Source organism: Pezoporus wallicus, unplaced genomic scaffold (genome assembly GCF_028554395.1).
Source record: "Pezoporus wallicus isolate ANWC-B61680 ecotype Strahan unplaced genomic scaffold, APGP_CSIRO_Pwel_v1 scaffold_7107, whole genome shotgun sequence".
Taxonomy (NCBI): Eukaryota; Metazoa; Chordata; class Aves; order Psittaciformes; family Psittacidae; genus Pezoporus; species Pezoporus wallicus.
The window spans coordinates 800,597-821,307 of NW_026642114.1; the positions used below are offsets into that span (position 1 = coordinate 800,597).

Consider the following 20,711-nt stretch of genomic DNA (forward strand, 5'->3'; position numbering starts at 1 on the left):
AGCAAATAGAAGGCAGATATATGATTTTATGGGAAAACTTTGAATCAGCTCTGGCACTAAGCACCTTTAGGCCACTTTGGAGTTTTCTGAGCATCCTCCCCCCATAATCATACTGACACCTCTAACTGATGTCAGGGTCTGAGACTGCCTCTTTTTTACTCGCATCAGTTAAAGCCTTTTCTTGGGGGTGTTCATGGCTGCTGAAGCCACCTTGAAATGCAATTATTGCACAAAAAATATAATACTGAATTTTCAAGAGGGTGTTGGCTAAAAATGCAAGCTTCCCTCCCAGACTTCCCCAGGCTGAAGAGGAGAAAGCTCTAGCGAAGCAAGTGAATTTTTACCACTTGATAACCAAATTTTCCTCAGGTTTTATCCCTATTTAGCTTATCCCTTATTTATACCTACCCTACTCCTCTAGGATGCTCAATACCTCTGGGGAGCTGATGACTAGCCCCACAAAGACAGAGCAGCTCTGCTTCTCCATGCACTATGTCATTTGGGAGCAGATTGTTTGTTGGGATCATGGTCAGCTGCTCATTGCCAGGTTCCTCTGCCCATGCTTCCCTGGACCATCGATGGTGTGAGAACCCCCCCTCACACCCTCATCTGTTACCGCAGCCTTGTCTCGGGTGCTGCTTCGCTGAGGGTGCAGAATGCGTACCGAGCATTTGCTTCTCCCGAACCCCCAGCCCGAGAGCACATGCTACCAGAGAGATGCAACATGAGCTCAGCAGAGGTGGGGAAGAAAAAAAAGAAAGGTGGCTTAAATTTAATGTCTTTTTAGATGAATATTTCCATTCATTCCAGAGCATATTCCTCTGGCATTTCCAGCGTGCTTGTTTAGCTGAGTAGTTAACAAACTTCATTGAAACACATGTTATAGTGCTCTCTAGTGCACAGAGCTATGAATGAAGGATGCCTCTTTTGAGATATCTGGATGTGCAGCGCAGCTTTTGCTCCAGAGCAGCCTTTTAACCACAACAGCTGCTTCCCATTGTGGAAATGCTATTGAGAAAAAAAATCCACAACATCCCAACAACTTGACAACACACACAGACAATATTTATGCAAAACCCTGTGTGAGGGTGAACTGGGACACATGGAAATAAAAGATAAGGCAAGAAATAACCCAGCCACGAGACTGATATCTCCTCACTGGCAGTTCCCTGTGTGCTCCCACAGATCTCTGCTTGCTGAGCCAGTCTGAAGCAGCTGGTCTCTGTGTCGGGCTTAGTTTACTCTGTTTAGCTTTCATACAGCTGAGCAATTTTTATAGCTGCCAGAACACCAGGAAGCTCGACAGGATATTGGCTGCCTCCTAATGAGAGTTTGCCACATTGGCACGTCAGCACGAATGTCCTGTGAATTTTAAATGCCTGGGAAACGCTGGCTCCTGTGGCCCTGTCCCCGGATGCTCAGAGAGCCACTGGGGGAAACATGGGTTTTCTGTTTAATAAAGGAAAACACAAGCCTTAATTGTAGCCTAGGAGACGGGAGAGCAGTCAGGAGCCCCAGCGCTGAGGTACGGCTGCACCCAGTGTATGTGCCCTTGAAAGTGATGCTTTCAGAAAGCCAGGGGAGCCCTGGGCACTCAGGAATTTGGGTGGTCCTAAGAGTGAGGTCCTGTGGGACCAGGCTGGAGTGGACTTGGTCCCCTGGACTTGCCTGATCCCTTTTTAAACCTGTTGGTACAAGGTGGAAGTGGATTTATGGCATCATGGGGGAGTCAGGGCTGGAAGGGACAAGAGGTCCCTATCCCTTCTTCTGCATAGAATAGGGCTGGCTTGAGTGTTGAAAGGTTGCTCAGGCTGGTTATCCTTGAGGAAGGATATTTCTACACTTGATCTGACTGGTCTTTCTTTTCCTTTTGTTTTTTGGGGGAGTAATTTTTGTTTTTGTTTTGTTGTTTTTTGTGGGGTTTGGTTTTGTTTTGGTTTTGGTTTTTTTTTTTTGTAATCCTCCTGTCAAAATTCTGAGCGCAAAATAAAAGCTTTTGATTTTTTGCTTCTATATTCATTGTCCATCACAGAAGGTTTACAAAAAAATTCATAAGCAAATATAATGACTTGCAAGAGGGGGTACCTTAAGCTGGAAGAGAATGAAAATAGCTCCTTCCCCCCGAAGTGGTCCAGCACATCAAAAAACCAATGGGTGTGTAAAATCCCCAAGGGGGCAGGAAAACAAGCCCGCAGGATTTTTTATCCAGGATATCCATTTCTTGGAAAGCAAAAATGAGGTTTCAAGATCATCACATTTTTATGTGCAAAATGAATGACATGAACAGCATTTCCTTCTCTCCTAGTTATTCCTGCCCTCCTTACAAAGCCAGCCAAATCAGGGTGGTGGCGGCGATAGCACATCCTCTTGCTCCTGGTGACTTTGCTTTTCCATCATTTGCCTCTCCATTAATCTCAGTACAAACAAAGGCTCTGAAGAGACAAGCTGAAAAGCTCCTGGGGGTACGTTTAAATCAGTCCTTTCTAATAATGTCTGTCGACCTCTCTATGGAAGCACTGCTCCCCAAGGAAAGGACATGGAGCCGCGGCAGCGTGCTGAAATATGGTGGGGTGTAATTAATTCTGACCTCTGGCTCCCGCTCACTCACTCTCAATATTAAATTTGACTAGTGATATTGTGTTTTTTCAATTATCCTTGTTTTCTTGGGGGCATCGAGGGGGAAGGGGTCGCTGCTCGAAATTCAGCTTTGTGGGAGATGTACTGGCTGGGATGCAGAATTGCTGTGCTATGGGATGGGTGGGATTGGTCCTTGGATTGTCTCCATTCAGATGGTGTTTGTGCTTGGACAAAGTGTTGTGGACAACAGTGTTCTGTGTGCCTCTCCCCCTCTTACCTGTGTCCCTCTTGCCTCCAAAACCAGATCTGTGATGGGGCCAGCTCCCTGCATTATGCTATGTGTTGTTGGGGGGGGGGGGGGGGGGGGGAGAGGGAAGGAGAGGGGCACAAAAAGGAGCAGCCTTTAGGGAAATGGAGTAAAATCAGCATTTTGGTCTTGTTCTACTGGCCTTGCCCAGGAAGTCAGTAAAGGAATTTTATCAGGCTCCCCAAGGGCCTGCAGGGAACCCATAGCTCTCAGCTCCTGTAGGATCTTGCTGGTGAAAGTCTTAATAGTATACCCTTCATCGGAAATGGAGCAACTGAAAGCAGCCTTAGAAGCCATGCACTTGCTTGACCTTTTATTTTGGTGTAGAGAAGGCTTGGGGGTTGTTAGTGTATTTTGGCAGCAGCTGTTTGCTGGGAAGGTTTCGTTTGTCTGTTTATTTAACCCTTTCATTCTAGTGGTGCCCCTGTGTGTCACAGTGTGGTCTCTGGAGGGTTGGGGGGGGTGTTAAGTGACCGCTTTTGACCTCACCCAGGAGGCAGGGGTGAAGGTGCCCTTTCCTGGGAAGGCTCAGATGGTTCATGTGTAGCAGAGGGAAGGTTAAACAGTCCAACAGATGCCAACTCCCTTTCCCCTTTGCCACCATGTTCCCCGTATGTCTGTTGTCCCCAGCGTGTCCCTTGTCACTGGCATCCTCTGCCACAGCACCAGGCTCCAGGAGGGGATGTAAGACCATCTTAGGTGCTCTCATCAAGGCAAGAGCTCATTTAGGGTTTCTCCTGTGGGGTTCCCATGCATGGATCCCCCAGTTTATCCCTGAGTTTAACACCTCCAAAGCCTCTGGGGTCCCTGGACAGGGCTGTCCCCCTGCCTCCACACTGCAGCCATCACTGACAGCAGTTCTGCCTTTGAAAGCAAACTGTGCTTGTTGGCATCTGCCACTGTGATGGGTTCTCCGAGGCTGGGATGTGTGCAGGGCTGGGGTGCATGGCAGAACATGATGCTGGATGGGGTAGGACCATTGGCTTTGGACCCTGAGAGAGCTGGGTTAGGTGAAGAAAGGTTAAAAGCAGGACCCAGGCTTCACCTCCTTTCCTTGCTTTCACTGGTCTCTCAGAGAATACAGCCACCAGCCTACTGCTCAGGGGTGGATTTGCAAGAGGCCAAGGATATTTTGGACTCCCCATTCCTGGCTGCCAGCAGCAGCTAAACTGGATCCCGGGAAGGACTTGCTCCCAAGGGCCATGAAGGCGAGCTCACATCAGCCTAAGGGATGAAATAAGCCCATTTCAGCCCGGTTGCTATGTCCCCTTGAAGGGTTGGAAGATGCATTCAAGCAGCAGGAATGAGAAGGGCTTGAGCTGGGGGGGGGGGGGGGGGGGAGGGGAAGGGAAATTAAAAAAGAAAAAAAAAAAAGGAAAACATCACTTGCTGCAAAGTGAGTGAATTCCCCAATAAACCCGAATCTGCTGAGAATACATTTTACAAACACGCAGCGAAGTTGGCCGCTTTTGTTTGGGCGTTTGTTAAGCATTAACTAAAGAATGCCATGGTCCAGCCTGCTCGGTGTGAAACCTAATTCTCCCCCTTTCTGGAGCCATGGCATGGAGTGCTCAATTTTTTTCTCTCTGTAGGACTGCAGCCTTCTAGTACTCCAGCCAAAAAACACTCATATTTTAGCAAGCTTAGCCCCGGCCCCGTTGCCAGGCAGTAAAGCGAACACTTGTCCGCCTCAGGGTAGAGGGGGAGGGAGCCAGGAGACGGAGAAGGGTCAGAAGAACAGTCCCGGGGAAAACATCCCTCCTTCATCACACCAGAGTGCTCTCTGAGGGCTTGGGATGCACAGGAAGGGTGGCTGGGGGTGCTTTCCTGCATCAGCCTGGGAATCTGGAGACCTGGTGTGGATTTGGAGGTTCCTGTGCTCGCTGGTGCTGGGTTGCCATCTGAATCTCTTTTCCTTAACCCCAGGACATGCCAGCCTGCTCTCTGCAGCACAGAGATGGTCTCAGCCCTTTCCTAGCTCCTCTCATGGCCTCAGCACACTTCCTGGGAGCTGAACATCCACGTTGTCCCCAATGCCTATGGCTGGAGTCTGCGCTTGCAGGCACCATACATAGTGGGTGAATCCCTCTCCCTTCCTTCTTGGCCACAGTCCCTCTGCCTCATCCTTTTGCCCCACAAGGGCTGGAGGGAAGGACAGAGTGACGTGAGCCCAGCAGCAGCAGGACAGCAAATCTTTCCCAAGCCATGCTTGCAGGGTTGACAACAACTGGCATTTTTCCACTGCCAGCCCTTGGCGGACCTGGTGCTGCCCTCCCCCTTTCTGATGAGTGACAGTGAGTGAGAAGATGACCCAGTGCCAAGACAACTCAATCCAACATCCATACACATGGAGCCCTGCTGCTTATTGCCGGTGCTTGCCTCCAGCCTCCTCCTGCACCTCTCGTGCCATGCATGGTCATTGGCTCATCCCCATTTTGAGGTCATGGCTTTGCTCTCCAGAGAGACATTGATTAGGGATGTCTGTGAGCATGGCCTGGCTGGAGCCCTTTACAGCTTGGATGGGTTGGTTGAGGTCTGCTTACACTCCTCCTGGGCCATGCTGAGAGCAAGAGATGAGTCAGGTCCCTGCACCAAGGTGCTGGAAAACCCAGCATCCCTGCAGATGCATCTGCTGTGGGCAGCCCTGGCAGGGAGATGGGCAGGGCAGCTGCTTCACAGGGACTGGTACCTATGGCACCTGCTCCAGCCCTCAGCCAGGAGCTTGTGTGGTCACTTGAGGGACCCTCTCAGCACATCCCTGGGCTAGGCTGGTGCAGGCAGGCAGGAAATTATTCCTGTGCCCAGCCGAGCTGCCTTGCCTTACCTGCTGCCTGAGCCAAGCCTCTGTGCAGCGTTTGAGGTTTGTCCATCACTATTTAATATCGGCATCCCTGACCCACTGCCCCCTCCCCGGGGAGGCTCCAAAGGGCTGTGTTTGTATGCGACACACGCAGACAGACAGCAGACGGGAAGCGCCCGTCAATCACAGCTCCTTTCAGTCTGTCAGCTCAAAATAAAGGGAGAAAGAGGGGGTAGTGACTCTGATGAGAAACTGGGTCTGCCCGTACACCTCCCCCTCCATCGGTGTCAGAGAGGACATGGGATGAGCTGTCCCAGAGGTGCCTTCAGACACGTGTAGAAATTTCTAGGTTTCAGTGATGCTGTATGGATGGGAAACCCAAAAGGAGAGGTCTGGGATGGCTTTCTTGAGGAAGAGGGATTGTGTAGAGAAGTGAGACTTTGTCTCAGAGAAAAGGGGGACATCTGTAAGGCTGGCTAGTTTGTTTAGGAACCTTCCAGCAGAAATGTTGCATTTCTGGAAATGGCAAAATATTTTGTTTCAAAATCTTCTTGAATACCCTGCCTCCCCCCCCCCTTCTGTTTCAAAACTGTGGATTTTCATTTCAAAAGGGACCTAAATGCAAAATAATAATTAATAATAATAATAACGCAGATTAATCAGTATAGAAACAGGAACGTTTGTAAGATCAGAAGCAAAAGGTTGTCTGTTGTGATAAAAATTGCTGGCATCACCATATTTTTGTCCCAGTTTCTGCTAGATCGAGTGGGTTTGTTTTGATTTACAAATTGTCACTGTCTGTGCTTCAATGAGACTTTCACTGAGCTGTCTGTGGCAGGCTAGGTTTCTACTGAGCATCACAGTGCTGAGCAGGTCACCCTGTCCAGTGTCCTGCACTGTGCCTGCCAGCTTCCTACGTGGTTAAACAAACCCAAAGGCTGCTAGCCAAGCCTCATTTAACTTTTGAACCCCAGGCTACGAAAGGAAAAATTGTCTTCTGCCATCCCCATGATGGCAGTAATAAAAGCACTTCTATTGAAATCTAAGGGTAGGTAATTTGTTCTTGGTTTAAAATCTGTTGAAGTCCCACCCTTCTCTTCCGTGCAGCCTCCTATAGAGAAATGTCATCCAAAGTCCCCTTTGCAGCTGAAGGGAGGCACAAAGAGGGAGAGAGGGGACAAAGTATCTCATGTGTTCTGCAAGGAGGGAGCTGGGCACAGAGCTGAAGATCTCAGAGGTGGAGGAAAACATCTCTGGATCCAGGCTGGTGTGCCTTGCTCAGGCAAAAATGTTAAATTAATTGCTAGATCTGGTGCCGGAAGAAAACTTCCTTTCAGCCCCATCTCTGGCTGACCAGTTGGGTTACCTGTGCAGGAGTTGTCTGTGCTAGTTATCCTATGTGAGGTTGCCCTTATTATGGGGTTGTTCTCCAGTGGGATTATTCATGCATGGGGTTACCCATACATGGGGTTATCTATGGGGGGGTTGTTAACCATGCATGCTCTTCCTCCCCAGTTCCTGTACAGGAGCTGGTACTGTCCAGGGCTGTTCCAGGACTGTAGAGATCTGGGATGCCCTTTGCACTCTCCCCATTACTACCTGTGGTAGGCTGAAGTTTTTATGTTGTGACCTTTTACTGCCTAAGATCTTGGTTTATTGTGGATTTATAAGGAGCTCTTAATGGTTTTATACTGTGAAAGAGGTTTTATGGGGATTTCTCTGCATCTTACATTGCCCAGGGATGGGGGAGTCCTGCATTGGACAGTGAAAGATGACTGGTCCGTCTGGCATCTCTCAGTGGGAGCTGCTGGGAACTCAGCAATTTGGAAAGAAAGTAATTTATTCAGCAACTTAAGTACAGCTTTAAGTGCGTAATATTAGGCATCCATTTACCTAAATCTCACACCTTCCTGTTTTGCAACATGCTTTGGGCTTAGAAACATCCATCGCTTGGTTGGTGCTACTGTGCTTAATTGGCAAAAGTTTATGGTTCTTTAATCAGTGTCCTGGAAATAGAGATTTTGGACGCATTCACTTGTAAAGATCAGATAGCAGTAATGTAATAGCTTATTAATATTTTATTACTGAGAGCAGTTAGTAATCCCAACAGGTAAAGCTTCATTTCGACAGGGTGAGAATGTGTTACCAGAGCAATCAAATCACCTTCACTTTGATATGAGAGACATAATTAAAGACAATTACAAAAATATTAACACAAGCCTGAGTTTCTCAGAGCTGGGACAAGAAGAAAATAACCCTCCAGAAGGGATGCTTTAGAAGGAATATACATCCCTTTCCTTCCAGGGTAGTCACTTGGGTCTTGGAAATACATACATCTTAGAGACAGAGAGTTGTATGGAAACCTGGGAAATTAAAATTGAATGTACAAAAATAAAAGCTACTAATATCATTACACAGAATTATAAACTCCCTAACCTCCACCTTTTGTTTGATGATTTTCCACTTTCCGTAGTGACACTGGTGGTTTATGAAAATTTCACAACACCTCTTTCCTACTTCTTGGGGTATGCTACAATTTGTGACTTTCCCAGGATTTGGCTATCATGGGGAGAGTGATGCACCCCATTCTCATGCTCATCCCCACCATTTTGGGAAAACTGAGGAGGGAGTGTGCATAGCCCACATGCTGGCATGAAGTGTCCATGAGAGACCCCAAGGCGAGAGGGAGCCAACACCAATAAAGTGGGATACATTTGGGTACCCCATTCCCAGCCCTTCAAGCCGTCAGCACCCTCAAAGGCTGGCAGGCACCACTGGCAGGTGGCAGTGTCCCTTTTCACCCTGTGAGAGCTGTGCATGTCTGGCAGGCAGCTGTTTGCCTCTGGAGCTGGGTGCTCACCAGCTGCAGCACTGGGCACTGGGAGGTGATGCTCTGTGGCTGACCCTGCCCTCAGCATGGGGAGGCCGGCATTATCCTCTGCTCCTGCACATAACTGCCCTCCTCGTACTGTGGAGGACACTGCCCTGCCCAGGGTCACTGGCTCCGTGCAGGCAAGGGATGGGCATAGATGCAGCCAGTTGCTGCCGACTCTCCCAGGCTTTCTGCCTGCAAGGCAGAACCTGCCTGTCCCCCTCTGGCAATTTGCACAGCTGGCTGCCTTCTTTATCAGCTGTTGGGCAACTGAAGTGGTGACAGGAAATGAGATGACGCCTGGCTGGGATTTCGTAGGAGCAGAGGCTGTGCATGGGCTGCAGCAAGGTGCATGCACCTTTGCTGCTGGGAATCTTCTGTTGTGTAGCATCTCTGGTGTTACAGGAGGCTTCGCTTTGGGAGGTACCTCTGGAACACAAAGACACGCACATGCCTTATTCTGCCCCTTGTCTCCTTGTTTTATGGGCTATCGAGCTCACCACAAAAACTTTGTAAAATGATCACCGTTTTCTGAGGGTTTTGCTCTGAGGGTTTTGCTTACGTCTGGTCCTCTCCTTGTTGGGCTGGGGCTGACTCAGCACTTTCCATTTCCTATGCGGGGTTTTTTGTTTAGTAACTGCCAAAAAAAGCGAAAGGATTGAAAACCCACCGGTGGATGCAGGGCTGCCCTTCTTCCTTCCCCTCCCAGCCAGTCATCCCAGCACTGCAGCCCCCCAGCACCTCAGGTTTTCCCTTGGAAACACATGGGATGGGACCACAGAGGTGGGAGCTATCTGGGGTTGGAGGAAGGCTGGATGCGTTGCTCCCCATGCAGGTCCCTGGGGCATCCCTGGGCTGGGACATGGGCGATGCTCGGAGATAACCTTCACAGGATGTGTGCTGACTTCTGACTTCTCTTTCTGAGCCAAGGTCATCAAGACAGGGGACTAGTAATGTCCAGTTCCCACAGATATTTAGGACAAGGCTGAGTAAACAGTGACTTTTTTTTCCTTATGGGGCCCAAGCAAAAAATACAGATATCTGGGGGTATCTTCAAACATCTCTACTGGGTGAAACATCCCATTCACTTAAAACATCCAGCCCAGGGATTAGCTCCAGGTGAATCCAAATCCTCTCAAACCAACACTGATGTTGCTGCCTCCTCTCTGCTTACCTCAGTTTCCCCAGCTATAAATCAATGATCATGCTACTGAATTTCTTGGTAAGGACATTTAAAGTCAGAGAAAGAGAAGCTCTGTTTCAACCTACAGTGTTATTGCTGTCATTATTATTTTTGACTTTTAAGTATAAAGCCAGTGTGGTGAAACCTGGGAATTGTACCATTAGTGATGCTTCACACACTGTCCCATCAATGTCAAGGAACAAGCTGAGATTTCTCTTTTCCTTTTGACATATTTAGTCTTCAGTCTGTCACCAGCCTTAACACAAAACTTGCTGTTGTAGAGATTTTTATGATATATTGGGTGTTTGATTATGTTTGCAAGCAGGAACAGAGCTGTGCCAGTGACCCAGGTCAGAGGGATGGGGCGGTCTGTGGGTAACTTACAGTACTGATGCTTTCTTCAGGTGCTTCTTGAAAGACATGGATGAGCTTACTGGCTCCATTGCCATCTCCATCATCTCTTTATGTCTAGGTGTGATCTGGAGGCAGGTAGAAATGTAGGGTTGGCTTGGTAAAACTCATGTGTGTCCCATGTCTTGTGACAGTGGGAGCTGGTCTGTTGGGTTTGACACCTGTTTGATTTTCAGCTGGAGCATGCAGATGTTGGTGTCTTCGTCCTTTGACTGCATTCATGGTAAGCACCTGGTAACAGATCAACCAAAAATGCTAAAGTTGTCCCAAACGCAGCAATCCCCATTGGCACAGGGCAAGATGCAGCACGTGTCACTGCAGGGAGACAGTGCCACTGTGCGCAGCCCCTCAATGCAATCAAAGCACCAACGGGGTGACACCGTGATCCTGTGATGCCCATCTCCCTGCCACGGGTCCCAAGCACTGCGCCACCTGTGGGTGCAGCCGTGGTGCTGCCGGGCATCCCAGCGGGATCTCCTCTTGCTCCCGCAGGCTCTTCGCGGTGAAGTGTGCCGGCTGCCTGGAGGCCATCGCGCCCAGTGAGCTGGTGATGCGCGCCCAGAAGAGCGTCTACCACTTGCGCTGCTTCTGCTGCTGCGTTTGCGAGCGGCTCCTGCAGAAGGGCGACGAGTTCGTGCTGAAGGAGGGGCAGCTCCTCTGTAAGAGCGACTACGAGAAGGAGCGGGAGCTGCTGAGCTTGGTGAGCCCGGCTCTGTCGGATTCTGGTAAGGGGCCGCCCGTGCCCAGTGTCTTCCTGGCTGGTCCCGCTCTGAGGCCCCTGTGAGTGCAGTGGTGCTCACTAGAAGCAAGGTTTGGGCTCATTACCCTGAAACTCTGCCCCATGGTCCAAAGGGAAAAGTACGTCGCATTCTCCAACCAGAGTCTCTCCCACCTCAGTAGCAAGAGCATGAGTGGGTACTTCAGGAGCGGAGGGTCTGCAGTGCTAGAGGATACTCTGGGGACCATCCCATCTCAATAGGCTCTTTCTGTAATGGTTTGTGCCCCTGGCCTGGGCAGCAGCACGCCATCCTGAGGGGCATACATCCTCTCCAGGAGCAGGAGGGAGAGTCATGCTGGCCAAAGGTGACATCTCTCACCTCCTTGCCTTTGGAAATAGAGGAGCTGCCTCTGCTGTAAATACACTGTAAACAAGAGTTTTCTTTCTGAAAAAAGTCATGGTCCCAAGCATCCCAGTGACTACCTTCTGTGTCCTTTCCCTGTGCATCACTGTCCCAGACAGCAGACCCAGTGTGATGACACTGATGGGACACCGAAGAGCCGAGGGGGGCTGCAGGAGAGGTGGCACCTACCTGGCACCTGTAGGTGGGCAGGGGCCTGGCATCCTGCTCCAGCCAGGGTGTCACTGCCAGGCCAGGTTGCCCGGAACATCAGATCAGCATTGAAATATGTATTCACAGTCAATGCAAACAAAATCTGAATGTTTCCCAGGAAGACAAATTTAGTAAGAAAGCTCAGCAATGGTCACCAGGAGGGTGGAAATGATCTGCTAGCAGAAATCCTTGTGTTAATGCTGTCCCCATGGAGCCCTGTTTCTTGAGAGGCTGCACAACCTTATGCTGTGCACCTGGGTCACTCTTAAAACCCAACGCTGGGGGGAAATCTGCTTTGTGGAGGAAAAGATTCAACTTTGAAATGCTGTGCTATGGGAAGGGCTGACAGCATGGCTGGAGGGGGAACCTGTCCTTTCCCTGCTAGAACAAAGCATTGGATTTAATAAAATAGAAATCAGTGTTACGAGCCTGCTTAGGAGCTGGTTAGGTTGTCAAGGTGTGAGGCAAGGCAGGTCACAGACATGGCAAAGCCAAGTCCTCACTGCCAGGCTCAGGCAATGATGCAGCTTGGAGCAGGTGTTGGGGGGGGGACAGGTGGTTTCAGTGGATATGGAGCAAGAATTGCTCAAAGCCCATATTTCTCTTTAGTATTGTGCTCCTCTGCAATCCCACTTGCTTGAAAGAAAAAAAAATCCTCCTCCCAGATAACAGTGATGATATTTAAACAGTAAAGAGTGAGGCAATGGGCAGAGGTGGCTGAAGGCAGCCAGTGAGTGATGGTCCAATGCTGGAGTTGCTGGAGAGGCAGGAAAGTAGCAGGATCCAGCACACTGGTGCTGCCTCTTGCCTTAGCCCTGGGAAAGTCCTTAATGGAGTGAAGAATTATTATTTTTTCCTTCTGGGATGTGCAGACTCTTTCAGATAAAATAGGAACTGATGAGGAGACATCTTGCAGGAAAATAAGTGAATTGGTCACAGCGGTTTGGGTTTATTCCTAATAGGGGAAAAGGGCAGTTTGGGAAAGGTTGGGAAGCTTTTCCTCCCCAGCGACTCATCGGCCAGTGGTCCAGCCCCCTGCCAGGGGCTCTAGCCAAACTGGGAACAACAAGCAAAAACCTCCAGGGGAAATCCTTATTTAGGTGGAAACTCCAGCTGAGACCCAAGGGATGCAAAGGGCCAATGTGGGAGTCAAAAGGGCACGGCAACCCCTTGGCTGGGTGGAAACCCAACCCAAAGCCCCAGCATCCCCTGGCAGCTACTGGCTGGGGGGTCCCAGCCCTTCCTGTCCCCCCACAGACCCCATAGCTTAGCCCCACTGTTGTTCCTGCCTGGTTTTAGTGGCCACCAACATTTTGTCTTGGGATGTTGTATATCTTTGGTGGCTTAGTGGGGGCCAGCACATCCCACATGGATTACCACCATGGGACGGCTTTGTCCCCTCCTGGTATGTCCCTCCTGGGGACCCCAACACCAGGCCGGGGGATGCAGAGGGAGCGTCTTCACTCTGGCACTGGTCCCAGCTGCCCTTCACCAGCAGTGTGCGATGTGCTTGTCCAACCTCTCCCCTGTCTCCCCCTTGCTGCTTTGAAGACCCCCGGCCTCCCTCCCCCAGCCGCCGCGCGCCAAAGGCCACTTTATGAGAAAGCACAGATAAAAAGGGAGCCATATGTTGTCTGTAATCTCCCAAACCCTCGCTTCAATTACCTCCTCCCCTGAGCCTCCGCCGCCCAGCCTAAGTAAACAAGCCCCTCTGAAAGAGGACCCCACTTTCCAATTAAAAGTGTCCTAACGTTTCTCCTCTCCCTAAATCCTCCCAAGTGAGGAATGTTCTGGCCCTGGCGGCGGGATGCGGGCTCGGCGGGTCGGACCAAGGGCATGCTGCACAATATCCATTGCTCCGGCCCCTTCCCAGGTGACGTCAGGGGCAGCCCCAGACACTCATTAATTTCTCCCCCCTCCTTGGTGGAGAAAGGCTTGAAAGGGAGAGTTAATTAAAAGTAATACCCTGCCAAATCCGGCTTCACTTTCCCTTCTTTCCCTTTGACACTGGGAGGGATTTGCGGAGCAGGTGTTGTGTGGGGGGCAGGGCTCTGGAGGGCTGCTGCGAGCGGGTTTTCCCCTTGGCATTGGTTTTGAGCATCATTTGCTTGATGGTGTCCATGAGCCTCTGGCTTCCCCCTGCTGGGCTCTGCCCCTTGCAAACTGGAGGGGATTGGGGCACCTGCCTCCCATTAGGATGTAAAGGGGTTCAGGCACTAAAATGTCCCCATTGGTTGACATTCCTCCTCCCTTCCCTCTCTACCCTTCCACCAAAATCAAGCTCCTTCGGGTTTCAGGAAAGCAGGCAGCTCAGCAGAGTAGACTCTGTGCTGGCACTGAGGAGGCAGTGACAGCCACTGCTCAGCCCCGTTAGCCATCAGACTCCACACCCAGCACCCCTAGCACTGGGCTTCTCAGACCCACTGTGTTGCCGTGTCCCTTGTTTTGGGACACTCAAGAAAACAGCAGTTTGCCTTTCCCATTGCCACTGCTGCCATGGGCACACTGTGGCTGTGCAGGGAGCTCACAGCAGCAACAAGGCTTTGTCTCCTGGGGGCCAGCACCTAGCTCCAGGCTGTTTGTGGATCACCAGTGTGAAGATCTCTCCCTGTCCCAGCCTGCCCAGCCCTAGCCACAGGGAAGGTCTCTGTATCAGCTGACGAGCCCAGGAGAGAACCCAGCAGCGTGGACGGAAGAGGTAACTGTTACCTTAGAGCATCCTTGCTCCTCCACTGGAATCACTGCCTCACCTTGCTCTGCAGAGCTGCTCCTGTCATTCCTCATTCCCGACTGGGCTGCCACTGGATTTATGCTTCTGTGATGCGTGTGATCCATGATTAGGTCTTGCCATGGGGTTCAGCCTGACCTGCTCTCACCATGAATTACTATAAGCTAGGCTTACAACTCCCTCATGAATCCCCATGTCCCAGAGGCATAACAGCCTTGCAGCCTCCAAACCAGCACCTCAGTTCTGTTATCAATTCCTGAATGGATGGTGGAGGAACTTTCTGGAAAAGGCTATAAGCAAATAACAGCTTGTGTGTGAGAAGGACCTGTGCTGTCAGACTTGCATTACAGCCATCACACAATGGCTGAGCATGGGAGGCTGTCAGCAGAGTGGTGGTGCAGAAAATGAGGAGGGCTGGTAAGATGTTTTCCTGGAGCAGCTTCTGCCCAAAGGCCTTGCAGCCCTGCACGGCGGAGGTCAGCAGGGAGATACACACCAGTGCCTGGGAATGCAATGGAGCAGCACATTGCAGCGAGTACCTGAGGGGTGAAGCTTGAAGCAGCCTGAGCTTCTGGCTAGAGAGATTTAAAACTCCATGGAAAGGGGAAAATATAGGCCTGGTCACAGCTGCAGAGCAGGCAGGGATTTGGGTCTGATGGAGGGAAAATCAGGTGTCCTAGGATTTCACATTGCAGCTGTTCAGACTGTTGGGGCAAAGAAGAACCCAAAAGCGCATTGGCAGGCTGAGCAGCCCCAAACTATGAGTCACAGCAGCTTTTACCCTCTCTGACCTGCTGTGGGGAAGGCAGCCCCAAACTTCAGCTCCTCTCACACATTCACAGGAAGATTCCCACCAACACCAGCTTAAGTCCCCCAGATATTTTTGGACATGCTGGGAAATGGAGTGCATGGCCTGTTGTCTGTAAAGGACTTGCTTCTTTCCCCCCCCCCTTAGGCAAAAGTGACGATGAGGACAGCATTTGCAAACTGGGGCAAACCTCAGGGAAGGGTGCTGAGGATGGGAAGGATCACAAGCGTCCCAAGCGGCCGCGGACAATCCTGACCACACAGCAGCGGAGGGCATTCAAGGCATCATTTGAGGTCTCCTCCAAGCCCTGCAGGAAGGTAAGGGGAGAAGGGCCCATGCTCAGCTGCCTTCAGCCACTGGGGATGTCCTGGATGCTGAGCAGGGACTTGTCCTGGCTGCTCTGTTCCCTCCCGAAGTCCCCCTGAAAGGCAGAGTGGGATGAGATGCTGCTGTCATTCCTTCCTCCAAGGTTCGGGAGACGCTGGCAGCCGAGACAGGGCTGAGTGTCCGTGTGGTGCAGGTCTGGTTCCAGAACCAGCGAGCAAAGGTGGGTACAAGGGGTAGCCCCCACTAAGGTTGGTGCTGGGGCTCCCCTCCCTCCTCACTTTGGTCAGGGCATGATTTCACCCTGGTTTTCCCATTCTTCTCACCCAGATGAAGAAGCTTGCCAGGAGGCAACAGCAGCAGCAGCAAGATCAGCAAAACACACAGCGCCTGAGCTCAGGTACCCCCTCGCACCCAGTTCTCCTTGCATTCAGGATCTCCCTATTTCCCAGCCCTCTCTGGGCTTCCCAAGGGAGCTGGGCCCCCCAAAAAAGCAGCAGCCCCACCGCATTGACAACTTGCTCTTGTCTTCCAGCCCAGACCAATGGTAGTGGAAGCGCAGGGCTGGAAGGAATGCTGAACCACTACACCACTCTGCCCCCACCCCAGCAGCTGCTGGGCATGGATCAAAGTGTCTACAGCTCCGACCCTTTCCGGCAAGGGCTTACCCCGCCACAGATGCCCGGAGACCACATGCACCCCTATGGTAAATCTCTGTGGTTTGTCTCTTGCCTTCTGCCCTTCATGGAGATGCTGGGCTGCGGTGGGGGGCTGTGTGGTGGAGGCATGCATGGGGATGCAGTGATTCTGGAAGATGGTGGTCACCTCACCGCTAAATCCTTGCACTCCAAAAGCTGGGGTACCTGGCACTGTCACGGTGCTGTAGGAGAATGCAGGCTCTGAAGCCCCTCTGCTCTTTCCCTGCTTCCCAAGGTGCTGAACCGCTCTTCCACGACTTGGATAGCGATGATACCTCACTGAGCAATCTGGGTGACTGCTTCCTCACCACGACTGATGCGGGGCCGCTCCAGGCACGAGTGGGGAATCCCATCGACCACCTCTACTCCATGCAGAACTCCTACTTCACCTCCTGAGCGTGACGTGGGCCCCAGCACACGGCAGGCACCACTGCTGCGCTGCTCCAGGAGGGGCTGCAGAGCCCCCGGGGTTGGGAGGGAGGGGAAAGTGACACTGCTGAGATGCTGTCAAACAATATGTTGTAGCTTGGGATTCTCAAGGAGCGAGTTAAGTTATGGGCTGCATAGTTTCATGTTTCTCTTAGGAGCCTAGGATTAGGGACAGGAGTGGTTGTTGCAGCTGGCTGGTGGATTTTCAAATTTCAAACGGGGAACCAAATTTCTTGTTTCAGCAGGAGGAAAGGCAGGGGGAGGGGCATGCTCCTGTGGGAGCATCCCGGTGCCCTATTCCCTCCACACCACCTTCAGTCTGATCAGAGGAAACTGCTGATCTTCAAGGAGAGAGCCTGCAGCATCAGCCAGGGTTTGAAATTTGAAAAGCTGACAATGCCTTGGAGAAATAAGGGGAAAATTTCACTTCAGGGTTTTCCCTCTGTTCCCTCTACCAGCTTGAGCACTCACTGTTTAAACACAGGGACTTTTAAGATAGGTGTTCCCATGTGAATATAGAAAGCTAGAAACCCCTAACATCACCCCCATCCCTGCGGACGGGGCTGTGTGTGTGTATGTGTGTGTGAATGGGCATACACATGTGTGTGTGTGTGCAGAGTTGTGTGGCTGTGGGTGATGTCCTACACAGCCACATCTGCCAGATTGTATCAACAAAGTTTATTTCTAAGTCTATCAGAAATTTACTGTACAGCAAAAGTAACTTTATTTTCAGCGTGAACCATATTTAAGGAAACACTCAATGCACTTAAGTTATAAGATGAAATAATTTACTTTTTATAAATGTTATGTTTAGGTTGCAAAAGCCCAGTGGCAGGGAAGGAACATCAGTTCATTTCAGGCAATAGGTTTGGATTTTGGGGTTGGTTATTTTTGGTGCTCTCTGGTTGCCCTACTGTTTTTGAGGTGCAACTGAAACCCAAAGTAGGGCTGGCTCCAAGTACCTGCTCCTCTGCCAGCAGATTGATGGGGACAGCATGGTGGCCAGGTCCCCATCTGGACATGTTCAGTGTGGGGTTAGTGCAAGCTGGAAAGCACTGCTGGACCTGGTGGATATCTGGGCCCATCATGGCTCAGCCATGCTTCTCTGTATCACCTCTCTCCTTCCCACAGGAGGACCAAGCCTGCCTTCACCAGCAACTCCATCCTGTACCCTCAAAGATGGGTGCTAGATGAGTGTGAACTGCTGTCATGGCTCTGGAAAACACTGCAGCCTGTATCATCACCCCTCAGGCAAAGGAGAAAGGAGGCATTTTCCTTCCTGTGTTCATCCCTGCCAAAGCCATGGGAACCTGGGGAAAGTTCTCCTTAAGGTCAAGCCTTCAGCTGACCCTCACCTCATCCCCACTCTCGTTTTCATGCATTGTGTCCTTTTGTGCTGCTGTTCACAAATGATGTAAGCAACAACCCATAAAGACATGCAAGTGACTGTGAGGCTCAAACACTGGCTCATCGCCACCGTACGATCTGACACTGAATGTAGCAGGTTCCAGAGATGGCTGACCCGGCGGGAGATGCTGACACACTGTCAGAAATCGCGTACCAAGATGAAATTAAAAAGACAAAAAAATCTCTGAAAAAAAAAACAACAACAAAAAACCAAACAGCCTGGTCTTTTCTTGCAAGGGGTGTCCCCTTGACTCTGAGAGGGAAGGTTTTGAATCATCTCCACATTCAGCAAGGTGTTGGGTAGCGTATAGCAAGACCATGGGGGAAGCTTCTGCTCCTTGGGTTTCCTATATTAAATGTTCCCTGGTCTGGGAGTAAACTGGACCTTGCGGGTCCTCCGTGGCCAGGGGACAGATTGGTGGGTCTGGAGGGTGACATCTATCCCTGGCTCCCTCCCAGGGCAGCAGTGAGGGGTTTGCTGGGAAGGCATTTCTGCAGGCCAAGTTAGCCCATAAGAGCTCTCACCTGGTCTGTTACTTCACTGTAACCACCAATCCTCCATGGCAGGGCCATGGGCAACTCCATGTTAGGACTACCTAAAAGGTATGGATAGGTGTTTTCCAATAGGAGCTTCTCTCATTCCGGGCCTCTGACATGGAGAGGTTCAACAAATATGTACAGATGGTACCAAATTGGGGATATGGATTCACAACTCATTGTCTGAGGTGTTAAAAATAACATGCTCTCCTTCCTGCCTTTCATCAGTCACTGTTCTGCTCTTTTTGTGCTATAAAATGTTTTCCAAGACCAACCTGCAGAAAAAAAAATATTCTCAAATGGCGTGACTCTCTAAAGAAAACTTGATTTTTATTTTGCAAGATGTAGTTTCCTAGGAACAGTCTGGATTTCTTGGATTAGTTTGGGGGTTTGCTCTATTTCAGGGTAGAAGAACATGGTGCCTGACCCTATAAATTGCAACTGCTTCAAAACCCCTGAGCAGCCCCAACCCAGCACTGTCCAGTTTGTTCCAGATACCAAATCATGTCTTGGGATCAGGGTGCTGGGTAGCCTGCCTGACCCAAACTGCTTGAAACTCCATTCTGGGTCATCCTGCAGCTATTTCCCCTTGCTCCCCAAAATGAAGACTTACTTTTAATCACTTTACAGGTTCTATTTTCTCTTAACAATAACTGTGATTACAGAACATCTCTGAGCCTTTATCTGGCCTCTGCTGCATCAAAAATGAGCTGAAAAAACACAGCAGGAAGACTAGAGAAATGTCTGACATGTAGGAGAAGGCTTTCCATGGAGAATTAAAAAAGCTGTATTTTGGTGCAAGGTCTTCTCTTCCCTTTCATCTGCGCCTGTTTGCTCATTTGGGATGTAATTAGTGAGTCATTAGGTGAAAGTGTTTCAGGAGGGAGGGCAAAACCTTACAAAAGCAGGCTTCACAGGTTGCCTTGCTTTGGGAGGAGGTGGGAAGATGTGTCCTAGGAAGCTGCCTGGTCTGATTTGTGATGATCTTGTGAAGGACAGCAGGGTAGATGCTTGTGTGTAAATTTTGCTGTGTTTCTAAAGCCCTTGCTCTTTCTAAGAGAAAATGATGTGTTGGAAAATTTCTTTCTAGAGACTGTAGCATTTGTGTGTACTTTTACAAAGTACAAGGGTGATACCTGTTGTAAGTGCTAGTGTTTTTTAATGTTAGCCAAGCATGGGTTTTGGACTGGTTGTCTCCAAACCCCACTTCTGGATGAATGACATGGAAAGGCAAAATCGTGTACTTTATTTTGGTGCAGGAGAGCTGCAAAGCATCAGGGTAAAGGGTTAGACATGTTCTGGCATGGGCAGGTTGGGGAAATTATAGCTTGAGATTTCTCTGTCGCTAGGCTTGGTGGTCTTGGAGCAAGGCTGGCTGGCGCTAGTGGAGCAAAGGGAATTTGAGCTGGGGTGAGGCTGATAGTCACTGGTGGCTGGAGGTGGAGATGTGCTTTGCTTAAGGGAGTTTACCTGGGGGAGATGAAGTATGTGTGGTGTGGAGGAGCTGCTGTGAGCCATGAAGCCAGCATCAGCCTGATTTGTAGGATTCAGCTGCTGGCAATGCCTTTGTTAACACTAGCCAGGTCTGCAATAGAAAATAGATGTTTTCATTAATGGTTATTAACATTGTCTTAAAAATTTCCCTCAATCAGATGCTTCTTAAAACACATTTAAACTTGGGGTTTTTTTAAATCTGTTGAAGATAAAAGGCTTGTCTTTCCCACCCACAGCCATCTCCTATTTGGAAAATGTTCACCTACATCAGTCTGGTTTTCCATCAGTCTAACGATCAATTTACACTTACAAAATTACTTCCCAGAAAACAAACCCTCCATAAAACCCATGGCATATAGACAGGCTGCCTACTTTTAAAATCTTGCCAAGAAGTACTGACATGCTATAATAAGAGTACCTCAAGGTGTGTGTATGTATAAAGTTATTGTGTACAGTATCTAATTTGGGGAAGGATCAGTATTGTGGAAGGGGGCAGATCTTTGTCTAGTGAAATCAGCAGAATTTATGGTCTTAAACCTGTCTTAGAATCATAGAATAGTTAGGGTTGGAAAGGACTTTATGATCATCTAGTTCCAACCCCCCTGCCATGGGCAGGGACACCTCACACTAAACCATCTCACCCAAGGATTTGTCCAACCTGGTCTTGAAACCAGGCCTTCCTTCTGCAATTTGACCTGTGTGCTTGACACAGCCTAAACACGAGTCCAGCTTGCAATTGTGCAATGCAGTAGCAGATGTGGGTCCTCCTGTCATCTGGATTTCATATTCTGATGTGCCATATTTC

At 50.0% G+C, this 20,711-nt stretch overlaps 1 protein-coding gene across 1 annotated transcript in view; it reads left to right on the forward strand.

Moving 5' to 3' along the window:
- LMX1A (LIM homeobox transcription factor 1 alpha) overlaps positions 1–16,450 on the forward strand; it is a 42,446-nt gene extending 25,996 nt beyond the window's left edge. Inside the window, exons 3-8 of the mRNA XM_057427375.1 lie at positions 10,643–10,875; positions 15,165–15,334; positions 15,487–15,564; positions 15,672–15,741; positions 15,877–16,047; positions 16,275–16,450. Coding sequence (XP_057283358.1) covers positions 10,643–10,875; positions 15,165–15,334; positions 15,487–15,564; positions 15,672–15,741; positions 15,877–16,047; positions 16,275–16,435 — 883 coding nt within the window. The 3' untranslated portion in view covers positions 16,436–16,450. The remainder of the gene's footprint in view (positions 1–10,642; positions 10,876–15,164; positions 15,335–15,486; positions 15,565–15,671; positions 15,742–15,876; positions 16,048–16,274) is intronic.
- The last annotated feature ends 4,261 nt before the right edge of the window (positions 16,451–20,711 follow it).